The sequence below is a fragment of the Macrobrachium rosenbergii genome, chromosome 3 (genome assembly GCF_040412425.1).
Source record: "Macrobrachium rosenbergii isolate ZJJX-2024 chromosome 3, ASM4041242v1, whole genome shotgun sequence".
In the NCBI taxonomy this organism is placed as follows: domain Eukaryota; kingdom Metazoa; phylum Arthropoda; class Malacostraca; order Decapoda; family Palaemonidae; genus Macrobrachium; species Macrobrachium rosenbergii.
Genome location: NC_089743.1, coordinates 48,543,083 through 48,557,529, shown reverse-complemented (window position 1 = coordinate 48,557,529; position 14,447 = coordinate 48,543,083). Strand labels below are relative to the sequence as shown.

The following is a 14,447-nucleotide window of genomic DNA, read 5'->3' as shown; positions in this document are numbered from 1 at the left end:
AAATGCGCAGTCTTGCCAAATTTGCAAATATCGTACTGGACCAGTTTTGAACTCCTTGTGATGGTAATACATCTAGTTCATTAGGGCCATCAAATCTAAATCATAATCTTCTCTCGTAATGAACTTCAAAAATTTTACGTAGGCACAGACGCGCTATTAACCCTTGAATATTTTTTTTTAAATAGTGTAAGGCATTTGAATCTATGTATTTCGTATACATTTTGTAATTACTGTGTTTTTTGAATGCACTCCCATACCCCGAAAAGGGTAGCCGAGTTTATAATAGAATCTCTCTCTCTCTCTCTGAATTTCTTTGAACGACTCAAATACTCCATGATTACTTCCTCTCTCTCGGTTATCCAATTATCTGTAATGTTCATTTTCACGAACATGTCGGTGAATCAGCTACCTAGGAATATACTATTTAGGCCAAAGGCTAAGCTCTGGTACTGATGAGGTCATTCAGCGCTGAAAGGGAAACTGAGAGTAGAAGGCTTTGAAAGGTGTAACAGGAGGAAAACCTCGCAGTTGCACTATGAAACAACTGTTAGGAGAAGGTGGATAGCAAGACGAAAGAAAGAGAATATGAATGGAGGTATAATAAAAGGCAAAACCTTGGTAAAAGGAATGAAAGGGGTTGCAGCTAGGGACTCTTCAAAGAACCTTAAGCAATGCCTACAGTGCACTGCGTGAAGTGCACTAACGGCACTACACTCCTACGGGGATCAGCCATCTGTGCTGTGGACCTTCACTTCTTCGATTTTCACTCGTACCCATTGCCACGTCCTCCTTATCTTTTACGTTCGACTCTTAATCTTTGTATCTTTCCCATCTCATTTCATAGTGCAAAATACTTTAATTATGATAGTGTTCGAGAATAGATGTCCAGTAGTTGACAAATGATAGGAAACACGTATAAGCAAAATAACTGACAATCACAAGTTGATAAATCAGGAGTACTGTTCGTGTCTAAAAATAGTAATGCAAAAACAAACCGAATCACTGGTGATATGAGCGTATGCTTTCCTCGCTAGTGGATGATTAAACTATAAACAATAATATAATCAATTTAAAAGCAAGAGACTTATAACAGTTCAATTGCACCTGCGTAATCAGGTATATTTAAAGTATCAATAATACTTAAAGAAGTATATGAACATGTGAAGACAAAGATACCATATATATATATATATATATATATATATATATATATATATATATATATATATATATATATATATATATGTATATATATATATATATATATATATATATATATATATATATATATATATATATATATATATGTATATATATATACATATACATATATATCACATAGAAAATCAGCAGAATAATTTTGTTTCTTCTTTACAAAATACATTCTGCATAAACACGAAGTGTTTTCTTCTTGTGACGAATGAAGCCAATTACAGTCTCAACATCCACAATATAAAGTGACAGTTATTCCCTTCACTTTGTTCTTAATTAATTCCACGCTCTGCTCACAGTTTCATTTTGACGCTCGTTAGGGACGAACTTGGCAAGAGATATTTACCAGAAGGAAAAAAAAAAAAAGTCGTATCAACTTTACTTGTGCCGTTTAAATTCCATTCAGGTTAATCATAATGATTTAAAATCTTAGATAAAATGGCTTGGATATTTCCTAGATAGTGATGGTGGATACATACCGGGTTAAAACCCTTGGGGTCACTATCTAGGAAAGATCCAATGACTTTAAAGAATTCTTACCTAATATTCATGAGTGAAATGAAATTGCATTTTTTTCGCCTGTAGGATTTTTGTGACGGGAATTCCACTCTCGTCCTTCATCGACTGCTGTGAGAACAGGAAAACTGCTATCAAGAGAAGGCGAGAAAACAAAACATTATAGACACGTTGACATTAGACATTTTGCAATAACCTGCTAACTCATAAACGCGCTGACACATGATAAAGAAAATCAGTAGTAAAAATGTGTAACATCGTATCCAACGAAATAAGAAATTGATGGATAAACAGAAATAAACACCATGTGTAAAGTACAGCAACACTCACATTAAGTGCATTCTGCTACACGTGAATTCTATGTAAGCGGAGCAGGTGCGCGCCTACATATCAGCCACTCTGGGCCTCTTCTGGTCTGTGAAGGAAGTGGGGGACATCTTCCTATCCTACGTACCATGTCGAGTCGTCCCATGAAATGGAGAAAAGACGATGGAGGGACAGTTAATTAAATATATTCAAGAAGGAACACTGGATTATATTTCTAGATGGGAAAAATAATTAGCACTGTCTTATCTTACGACTGGCAATGCGAAATGTACCTAATTACACGTTGAATTAACATCTCGTTTTCCTCTTAACAGCTCCTATTTGACATTCCCCACGAGTTTTTCGTTGCGTGAGTTGATTCTGCACAGATATGAGGTACAAATGTTCTTTGCTGAATACGTAATGCATCGGTCGTGTTACAATTTTCTCTTCAAAACATCCGGAATCACAGAATCTTCTCTTTCATCAATATGGCATACACGGAGAGCAAATTATTTGTAATCTGTTACCGCATACTAATTTCCATCACTTTCCTAGTCCAGGACATACTGAAATTCACAGTTATTCTTCCAGAACCTCTGACGAAGTCTGGCATAAGGCCCTGTTACACAAACTCTTATCTGTGGGTTTTAGTTTCCTGTGAAAGAAAACTATTGTGCTGACTTTGTCTGTACGTTCGCACTTTTTTTCTGTCCGCCCTCATATAGTAAAAACTACTAAGGCTAGAGGGCTGCAAATTGGTACATTGATCATCCACCCTCCAATCATCAAACACCAAATTGCAGCCCTCTAGCCTCAGTAGTTTTTATTTTATTTAACGTTAAATTTAGCCAAACCGTGCGTCTGGCAACGATATAGGACATGCCACCACCGGGCCGTGGTTGAAGTTTTATGGGCTGCGGCTCATACAGCATTATATCGAGGCCACCAAAAGATAGACCAATTTTCGGTTGCCTTGATTATTCGCTGTAGCGGCTGTACAGAAAACTCGATTGCGCCGAAGAATCTTCGGTGTATCTTTTACTTGTTTCATACTTTGTCAGTTTCTCATAAGTTATACTTTAACAGAGAGTTTTCGCTACCACAATAGATACCTGATCCTCTTTTCCTGCCGAGAGCGACCAGATTTTCTGAACAGCACCTCAATATGTAGTTAATATGTGCCTCTCTGTCGAACTCCTCAGTTCCAGAGGTCTTTTAATCCTAACGCCGTTGGACTGATAAGCTTTTCCAATTGGTATCTGCTGCAGTGGTATAAATAATACTAGGGCACACAAACACACACACACACACACACACAGAGAGAGAGAGAGAGAGAGAGAGAGAGAGAGAGAGAGAGAGAGAGAGAGAGAGAATCTTTGAAAATGACACGGGCAATTTGGTGGCGTTAAGCCTTCCCTACCGACAGATCTAAACGTGCATTTATGAACAGTTTGCAGAAAGCTTGGAAACTGTTTGCAATGTTTACTGTCCAGACCTCACTCAGTTGTCGTCAGCATGCCTGGTGGTGTAGCAGCCTCTGTATTTTACTTGGCAATTTTAATGCACTCGAGGAAGGATAAGAGAGAGGAAAAGAATGGGGGAGGGAGCTTTTGGAAAGAAGAGCCCGTCGTGCTGACTTGCTTCTGGCGGAAGAAGTTAAGTATACCTTAGTTTTACCAGACCACTGAGCTGACTAATAGCTCTCCTAGGGCTGGCCCGAAGGATTAGACTTATTTTACGTGGCTAAGAACCAATTGGTTACTTAGCAAGGGGACCTACAGCTTATTGTGGAATCCGAACCGCATTATAGCGAGAAATGAATTTCTATCACCAGAAATAAATTCCCCTAATTCTTCATCAGCCGGCCGGGGAATTGAACTCCGGCCCATCGAGTGACAGTCCGCAACTCTACCGACTCATCCAGCGAAGAGTCTTGCTTCTGGCGGAACTGAAAATAGCTGGAACATATGTACTTGCACATATGTAAATATATGTACACATGTATAGGCACATACCGGTGTGTATTGTAATTCTCCTGGTCACCTAAACCACTGCGACTAATAGTGCGCCGGTTCATTCGTGTTGCGCTAGAGGGGAAGAATTCTGCCAACATTATGTCAAAATGGCCCAATTTATCGTGATACCCGTATAATAATGATAATAATAATATAATAATAATAATATGAGTCATTAAAATGGTGAAGAAATCCACAACGGTGTAAATGTAAATATACTGTATATTAGAAATATATATACAAAATTAGAGCTTTCGAGAACCCATTCCATTCTCCTTCTCGGAAGGTCTCCTTTTGTACATATATTTCGAAAATATATTTACATTTACATCGTTGTGGGTTTCTTTACTACTACTACTACTACTACTAATAATAATAATAATAATAATAATAATAATAATAATAATAATAACAGCTTGTGGTCCAGCGGTTAGGACGTCTGCCTATAATATATAGTCACTGTGGTGTTCCTGTTCGATTCCAGAAGCTGCAACGCTTTAGGTAAGTTCCGTTGGATCTCATCGTACTTCTGCTGACCTACGCAATAGATTATTTACCTGGAGGTTCCTCGATGGTGACGGTCTCACGTAGGGTGGAGGATGAAATGGGTTAGCAAACTCACCCTTAAACAAGTAAAAAATTCGCCGAAGTTTCTTCGGCGCAATCGAATTTTCTGTACAGCCGCTACAGCGTATAATCAAGGTCACCGAAAATAGATCGAGATCTTTCGGTGGTCTCGGTATAATGCTGTATGAGCCGCGGCCCATGAAACTTTAGTGGTGGCCTATACTTTATCGTGCGCCAGAAGCACAATTATGGCTAACTTTAACTTTAAATAAAATAAAAACTAATGAAGCTAGAGGGCTGCAATTTGGTATGTTTGGTGATTGGAGGGTGGATGATCAACATATCAATTTGCAACCCTTTAGCCTCAGTAGTTTTTACTATCTGAAGGCGGACAGGAAAAAGTGCTGACAGACAGACAAAACCGGCACGATAGTTTTCTTTATAGAAAACTAAAAGTGAGTCACCTAGCCTCGGGGGAAAATACACCAATAATAATAATAATAATAATAATAATAATAATAATAATAATAATAATAATAATAATAATAATAATAATTAACATTCCTGTTAACAGTAAGAAAAAATAGACCCTTCAGGCCTGGTTAATAGATTAAACCGCATATCACAGCTGAAGGACAGCGAGAGAAGGATTACTGAAAATCCCCAGACTGAAAGAGAGCACAGGCCTAGAAAGGGCTACGTGGAAGTGTCCAAAGGACCCTGGACGAGATCAAGAGCTTGAGGATACATAAACAGGTCACCGGAGGGGAAATCGTGTCAGGAGGACACTCTGAAAATGATAACAGGTGCTGTGTAAGCTGGCAACACTATTGTGTAAATAGTAAATAGTTTGTGTGAAAAGGTGCATTTAACAGAAAGAACATGTAAACAAATTTCCCTTTGGTTCTGCCTATTCTCTTATTAAATAATAATAATAACAATCTGGGTTATATATATATATATATATATATATATATATATATATATATATATATATATAGATTGTTATTATTATTATTTAATAAGAGAATAATAAGAAATAGAACAAAGGGAAATTTGTTTACAATTTCTTTCTGTTAAATGCACCTTTTCACACAAACTATTTACTATTTACACAATAGTGTTACCAGCTTACACAACCCCTGTCATCATTTTCAGAGTGTCCTGATACGATTTCCTCCATTGACCTGTTTATGTATATATATATATATATATATATATATATATATATATATATATATATATATATATATATATACTGTATACATATATATGTGTATCGTGTATATGCACATATATACATTAATATGTATATTTATGTATATACATATGTGTGTGGGGAGGGGATAGAGGTTGGAAAGCAACCTATCTTTTATCTCAAGATGACTTCGACACAATATATATATATATACATACATATATACATATATATTGTGTCGAAGTCAACTTGAGATGCTTTCCAACTTCTGTCCCCACCTCCCCACACGCACACACTCACACACACAACACCACAGCAATTTCAAATCAAGTTCAGGTTTGACACAAACAAGTCTCACGGGCTGCTGATATGAACAAAGTTCTCGTGCTGAAACAAGACCAGATCAGCCTAGCAACAGCAGCTATAACGAAATTCTACAAACCGTCAACATTCTTATGACGAAGCAGTTCAATCCCTGCATTTCCTGGTATTAAGCGTTCGGAACCATTTGACGTGAGGTCAAGTGATGCACAATATACTTCAGTGAGCGGAAATTATCTTCTTCCACGAAATGTGCCACAGGAAGGAAGAGACACGTTAAATCCATTTCAGCCGAATCACTGGATTTTGGAGGTTTAACCAAATAAGTATATGGAAAACGGGTTTAAAAATAAAACAAGTACTACACGTTTAAATTATCGACATGTTATAATTTACGACATATCTAATTATGTATATATATATATATATATATATATATATATATATATATATATATGTGTGTGTGTGTGTGTGTGTGTGTGTGTGTGTGTGTGTGTGTGTGTGCGCTCGCGCTCATCAGTATTTAATGACCTTTTAATTTCTCACGGGTATAAAAAAAAATCCTTCCCGCCAAATTTGAACTTGTCCTATGAAAACGGTAGTTATCCGAACCCAGGTTCTTAGATATCAGTGATGAATTTGAATTCTGGCATTTGGACTCTGCATCAGTATCTACAAGAGACATGGCTACTCCTGAGGCATGAGCCCGTGTTGGTGTAAGTCTAGCATAACATAAAACTAACTTTACCTGTGACTAATTACGCTTTGAAATTTCATCCCGATGAGTTAGTCAGAATTCCTAGTGCTTCTTCCGGGAATATGATACATACCAAACGGAAATGTTTCAGTAAAAGAATAGACTGCCAAACAGATAACAAAGTACTAATCTGTGGCTGAAATTTCTGTGGTTGGAAATGCTTTTTAAAAGAAAAAAATCCGCTCAGCGTGGGCCCAAGTATATGCTTTAAACATGAAGCCTTTTATCTCATTCGACTCGGCACCAGATCAATAAAAAGGTTGAGTACGATATACAAAAATAACTTTAACTTACTCGATAAGTCTAATTCCCAAGGCTTCGCAGAATGTCGAGATGATTAATTTTTTTATATTGGAATTTCCAAGCATTGCACAACGTTCACACAGACATGCGGTATTTAACACGAAACTCAAATGCCTGAGCTTGTGATGAATCACACGTGTGTTTTGAGCCACAGAATTTCTACTAGCAGGATGGCTAAAGGTTATGAAAGATTCGCACACCCACCAAATGTTAGGTGACCATATTCAACCATCTGACGGAAATTTGCCTTCCTGAAGAGAGTTCAAGCTAAAAAAAAAACTGTTGGCATCTAATAAAACCTATGGTTGCAAAAGCAACATAGGTAAACGAATATAATATAGTCTTTACTTTAAAGGTGACGAAAATACCAGCGGATGTGTTGCCATTACCTCACTCATTAGGGCATATTTCTGATTATATAATTCTGAGAAAGGTGATAGCAGTCTATCTTAAACCACGTTGTAAGAGGAATGCAATACTCTTTGGGTATTACCTGACAGGGAGCAGCGCCATGGGGGCTTTTACTTGGCCAAAATGTCTTGGCACTCGGCGCACGTCTACTCATGTAGCTATTTAGAGCTGTTGGAATTTTACCACCTCACGAATATTCAGACTTCCCGCGTCTCGCGTTGCCTGGCAACAGGTGTATTCTAAAGAAAAACTATAGTATTTTACAAAATATTTAGCAAAAAATTAAATATTAGAATAATATTATAAAAATATTGATATATTTAATACCATCATCAAATAAATGTAGGATATTACTAAATAATAGCGGTTTATTATTATTTTGTAAGCTCACACAACATAGGCGAAAAAGGATTCGATTGAACGAGTGGTTGATGACGATCTTCCTCCTCAGTCTGGTCCACGCGGTGTCAGCGAGTGGTCCAGGGCCTAGGAAAGCCAGTCTGTATTGGACGTAGAATACTCCAATAAGTGACGAGCAACAAGTGTTATTCGAAATCGTTGTGTTTTCCAACCCATTACAGTAGATAATGGCTGAATTTTTAATTAGCGGCGGCACCAGTTACGTGCCAGAAGATGGAAATACCGGTGCACAAATGTTCGCCTCAGGGGAAGGCCTGACTTACCAGTACGTATATGATAGCACTTTGTCAGCTTCTCGCGTTGTTCCTTTAAGTGTAAATCCTTCATGCCATTTATTCTCCATTTTAGGAATGAACGTTTTTAGCTTTCTTCTCTGTCCGCACCTGGCTTTTTAGATATGGCTGAGCTGGGTAAGGGTAATGTACCCTAACCTGTACCGTCTTTGTTTTCGCACCGCATTGAGTAACAGCTACCCCCAGGCTAAGTTGTAACCTTAAGCAGGGTGTTGGATACAGTTTGGCAGCTTATAGGTAAGAATTTGAGTCCAAGAATTTCAGACTATTGGGCTAAATATCATGCTCTCGTAGACACTAGGTATAAAGCGCAGCTTGGGCGTAGCTTTGGTATGCGGTATTTTCAAATTTATCAGCTGATGGTCGAAAAAACAATTTCCAAGGTAAAAACAGGCGCGGAGCTACTGCTTAGAAATACCCAGCTGATTTTTAATGGCTGGAAGTTTGCTCCTCAGCCGACGTAAATCCTAGGAAGCCAAACTGAGAAAACAAAGAATGCTAAATTAAAGGCTAGGTTATCTTGGTTGTATTTTGGGATGCAGTACACATGCTTAGGATACATTAGAATGTCATGATTGTTCAGGTTAGAGTTGCGCGAGAATTGTAAGATTTAGGTACCTGTTTTTAAAAAGTTTACGAAAGGTATTTTGTGCAGTACAGAATAGGGGGTTATGAATTACTTGGGCGGTGGCCTCAGATCCCCCCCCATCAGGTTAGGATACTGCATCCAAGGTTAGGTTAGGTAAAGGTAAATGTTGCCAAGTTAGGGTATATTCCCTCTGGAATGCTTACTTAAAAATAAATGGTATTTCTAAGTATTAGCTCTGTGCCCATTTTTACCTCGGAAATTGGTTTTTCCTATACTTTTAGGGCAGCTGATAAAGGAGACGCATTTGTTTTGTTGTCGGCTACGTGTTATTTGCCCCCTAACTCCACCCAACAGTAAAGGGGGACTGTGGGAAATCAGAGTTTTGGGTGGGGCAGAATGCGCAAACAGAGCGGGCATGTTTACATTGTGGAAGTGCACTCCAGAAATGTAAATCACCAGCGGCCCATTCATTGCAGGGAGGAACGTGGGGGAAGGCAGGGAGAGAATTGCTCACATCCCCCCAAAATGCAGGGGAAGGTAAGAACCGTTCCAACGCAAACAGGCAGGTGCAATAGTTGGAAAGACCTGTGAGGATCGGTTTGAATACCCCCCACACCCCCTCCAACGGCAGGAGAAACTTCTCAATTCCTCCTGAAACCTCCTTCGCCGTGTTCAGTACTAGCCTTAGGGGATCAAATGTAGTTTGCCGTGTTCAAATGCCCCTAAGTGCATTTCGCAAATTGAAACTTAGAAGGACCAGAAATGAACTATCCCCCCAGCCCCCCTTTTTCCTCAGTAAGGAGTCAGCCTGTGTATCAAAAGCTCCCCTATGAGAGTGCGCATGCGTGGCAGCATTTGAAATAATAGTAGTAGTGAAAGTTTTTGTCTTTGTAACAGCTACCTTTGTTGTCTTGTTCCTCCTGTGTTTGTGTAAGGGTTTTTCATCTCTGTAATGCTGTGTACAGTAAATTTTGGCCGTCTTCTCATCCCCCATGGTCTACCCCACCCATAATCCTGCTTTCCCTAGGGGTCCCCTTAATTGTAGGGTAGTAACAAGTGGGGGAGCAAATCACCCTGTCCCGGAGGTATCCCCACCCATAACCCCGAATTCCCATTGGGTCCCCTAGCTCGTTAGATGAAGCTCTGTGGTTAATTACAGGTTAATTATAATCGTGCAACAAAAATTAAAGGTATATAAATCCATAATTAGCAACCAAAAAACTGTAGAAAAAGTTAAGTTAGAAGAAATTGCAGCCACAAAGCTACTACTTAGATCTACAAAACAAATTGCCTACCAGGGCAGCAGTAGCCTTGACCTCCTACTCTGCATTTGCTCCTTGTAAAATGCAGAATGAGGGCTCATAACTTTGTTGGGGATTACCAAAGTCCCTGCCCCTGGCCAGGTTAGGGCAGTGTGTCCAGATGAGGTTAGGTTAAGATAAGTCTGGGTAGGTCATATTCCTCTGATGCCTACTAGGTCAACAGTAGCATTAACCCCCTACTCTGCATTTGCTCCCTGTAGAATGCAAGGTGAGGGGTTATGACTTACTAAGGGGGGTCAAGGGGAAGGGGAGCCCTTCTGGACAGGGTAGGACACGACATCCAAACTTAGGTCTGCTCTGCTTTCGCTCCCACTGGTTATCTGTTTGATGTATGCTACTGTGGGTTAAGTGAGAATGGGTTTCTTGGGTCCAGTCAGGTTACAATCCGTGACCCTAGGTTAGGTTAGGAATGTATCCCTGATGAATTATGGTTATTTAAGCACATCCTCTTGCCTTATCAAACTTTTTTGTATGTATTTTGTGGAGTTCTGTTAAGGAAATGGCCAAACAAACAAGTGAGATTTTAATAAAAAAAAAAAAATCATAGGAAACACCAATAAAAGTATTGGAAAAGTAATCTACAACCAAAATGTTGTGTGCTTATGAAACTTTAACCAAGAACTTATGAGTGTCAATACATATGATGCAAGTGTAGTCTAGTCTTCAGCACCTTTTGCTTTCTGTAATGAACTACTATACCTCTCAGCTTCCCACAACTTACATTCAGGAGGCTGACTAACTTTGGATAAAGGTCTAGGCTTATTACCATATATGAAGGCATTTTATAGAAGTGAGAAAGATGCAGAGAAAGATGATGTTTGTTCATGATGAAAATCAGTAAAGATTAAACTCCAGTTATTCCTATGTCCCTTAACAGCTCGCCAGTATTCATATGTAGTCAAATTGCCTATCCTTGGCAGGGGACAAAATGGTGGTGAGTGGGTAAAGGAACAAAGTAGTACTACCTTAAAACAAATTCACGTATTTTATTCATTTTCTTTTTTATCTCTTTATTCATTTATCTTTTCTTTTCTCATAACTAATCTCCTCTTTCTGTATTCCCTTCTATATAAACGTAATTCTTTCAAATGAGCACCATATTCTTGGGAAGCTTGAATTTCAAGCTTGTGGCCCCTGTAGGCTTGTTTCTTATCAATAGGGGTTCCTCTTCTAGTACTAGTACAGTAAATAGTAGTAATATATACTGTTGTTGCTATGTTATAGACAATGCCTGTGTAATGAAACATAATTTTAGAGATGTATACTATTGCTATTGATAGTAACCTCTTATCATCTTAGGTGTAGTGTACCTTATTTTATTTGTCTAGCTGTTGCTGTTGCATGACTAGTGATGATAATCTTCAGTTCTTGTATCGTTAACACAATAATAAAAGTAAAGAGATATTAATGAGTGATAAGGTATGCAGTGTGAGTGTTGATCATATTATTGGGCCTGCATCTATAATTCAAGTATTTTTTTACTGTACTGTATATCTAATATTGTTTATTCCTTCACCAAACAGGCCATAAGTACAGTAGATGCAATAATGTTACTTTGTTCATTTACCAACTCATCACTGTTTGTGGGAATGATGAGTTGACCTTGCATTAATGGTGTTAATTTGGTAAAGGCAATAAATTGTCTAGAAAACTTGTATGTTTGTAGCCTAAGGTTGTGTAATACATTGGATGTGGTATAGGCTATGGTGTTCAAGACTTTTGTCTAACTATGTTTATCAGTGTTTAATTAAAAGTGACTGTAGGGCATTCATACGATCAGCAGTTACCATTCATTGGTAATTTAAACCTTTTTAAATAGATCCTTTGTTTTTACACATTAACAAGCTAGAATTTTTTTTTTTCTCATCTTCAGTTATTGTTGTTGTATGTAGGCTCTATGAAATGATGTTAATTGAAACAAAAAATTTTGGTATTTTTTGATATTTCAGTTATTAACATTTTACTTTAAGTACAACCATAGATTAACCTAGGGTTAGATATGTTTAATTAGCAAGCAAAAAGAAAAGCAACAACTAATTGACCTTTGGCTCATAACAGATCTAAGACTTTTATCTAGATTTAAGCGTAGTCTGTAGTAAGCTAACCTACTACTCCATGTCTACCAAAGATACCTAAAGCTGAAGATGTTCTGTAATACCCATATGTAGGTAAAATTCCCCCCAGTTAATAGTTTGGCTTCATTTTATAAGGGCCTGGGTATGTACAGCACTTACTATGCACTCGGTCTGTTGTGTTGTACAGAGGTCCCTAGATTTTGATCAAGAAGTTATGATTGGTTATGACTTGTGTTGTTTTTTATCACTTTGATTATAAGGTCATAGTTTTCTATTCTAACTCATATAATAGTTGATATTTAACTAATAGATTACTACCAAGAGTGGCTGTTTATGGGCACTGTAGGTTTTCTCATGGTTATGCCTTGGCCCCATGCAGTGCTGTTTATATTTGCAAGGAATGTGCTTTGGTATAGAATACCAGTGGTTGCTTATGCAGATGATGATACTGTCTGTTCATCAATCCAGTCATATTGTAGAATGTGTTTGGTGATTCTTAGTAACAGATATAAAATTAGTGTTTGATGCAAATTTAGGGAATAAAGTTTAACCTTATACGTATGATTTGTTAGGAGATCTGGGACACTTGATTCCCACTGCCTTGGTCTTGATTGACAGCATTTCAGCTACATGAAGCACTTAGAACTCTAGGTGTCATTCTTGAGAACATACATGGTCTGTTTCCTCCTCACTTTCAAAACAGTTGGTTTAATGAGAGTAGCTGTTCAAGATTTTTTTGAGAAGCTGAGGAATTTTTAAAAACTTTTTACTTTGTCATGTATTGATTATTGTTCCTCCGTTTGGTCTTCAGCAGTTGACATACGTCATAAATTGTAGGACAAAAACTTGAGTTCTGGTAAATTTCTTATGCTCCTGGTCTTAGTACAGTATTGATTTCTGGTACCATAATCGGAGTGCTTTGTGTAAGCCTTTTAATGTTTGTATAATTGATCTTCCTTTGCATCCAAGTCTTCCCCAATTGTTCCATCCACCACTTACTTTGCATCCAGGTCTTCCCTAACTGTTCAATCCACCACTTACTAGATAAGGAATTGATTCAAGAGTTCAGCCTTTTCTTTTGCAAGGTTCAAGACCTTGTATAAGTTTTGTGGAACTTTTGAGCTTGTACCATTCTGCTGGAAAGCTATGATTTAGTTTAGCTAATAATAGTGATTATAATTTTAGAATGTGCTATTGGTTTTGACTCCTTCTTAAGAAAATTGCTTGTTCTAAGCTGTAGAGTTTGGAAGGCTGTCAAACGTATAAAATGCAGACCCACCAGATTTTATGGACTACTTTATGATTGTTATTAGCTGATGTTATTGTGAGAAGAATTATGAGGAACTGATGTTGTTGTAAGAAGAATGATCAGGATTGCTGGAGCTATCAAGTTAGTTTTATCAGTTTTACATAATCCAAGTGAAAATACTATTTCAAGGAGAGTTAACATGCCATGTTATCTTGTTGGAATATTGTATGTAAGTGTGCATGTGTCAACTCAGCTTATATTAAATTTGATGTTCGCTATCACAATGTGTCAGTTGGACACTATATTCTGAAGAATTCAGAGAAATTCATCTGTATATAATTTTAAGGACAGCCAGTTCCTAAATAGGGCCCTGTGAAATCATTTGGTCAGCATAATTGTCTTGAATACATGGCATGTTGATTTTAAAATTTTATTTAAAGGTGTGAAGGGACCTCATGGGCTTAGCCTAAATCTCCAGAGGTTGTTGTATGCTTTTGATTATTGTGCTTGCCTTTGTTTTGTGCTGGTCATTTTAACTCATTCCTCAAGGGCAGTCTGTAATTGAGTAGAGATTAGTATGCATTGCAAAACAAGCATGTGCTCTTGAATATTTATACTGTACAGTACTTTATCCTGCACTACACTGGTGGAGTTTTTGTTTGTGTGAGATCTGTTACTAAGGATAAATAAATATGAGTGGTCGCTTTATTTGAAAGTGCAGTGCATTAGTTTTTCTGGAGAGTTCTATTCTGTGATAAGGGAAAATTTGTATGGTTGTGGGTGTAGAGTGACGTGACCAAAGAAAAAAAAGGTTATTTTACATCAGGGTAGTTTACGTTTGTTGTTTTTTTCGCACTGTGCAGTTGCTTATCATTGTCCAGAAGTATGTC

At 37.7% G+C, this 14,447-nt stretch overlaps 1 protein-coding gene across 7 annotated transcripts in view; it reads left to right on the top strand.

The window, feature by feature from the left end:
• The first annotated feature begins 7,720 nt into the window (after positions 1–7,720).
• ras (Inosine-5'-monophosphate dehydrogenase ras) overlaps positions 7,721–14,447 on the top strand; it is a 31,221-nt gene continuing 24,494 nt past the window's right edge. For 5 of the 7 annotated variants that reach the window (XM_067132568.1, XM_067132536.1, XM_067132527.1 and 2 more), the window contains exon 1: positions 7,740–8,294. In XM_067132568.1, the coding sequence (XP_066988669.1) occupies positions 8,197–8,294 (98 nt within the window). In that variant the 5' untranslated portion in view covers positions 7,740–8,196. Of the gene's footprint in view, positions 8,295–14,447 lie in introns of all 7 variants that reach the window. The other 2 variants (XM_067132560.1, XM_067132552.1) reach the window with 2 other exon arrangements.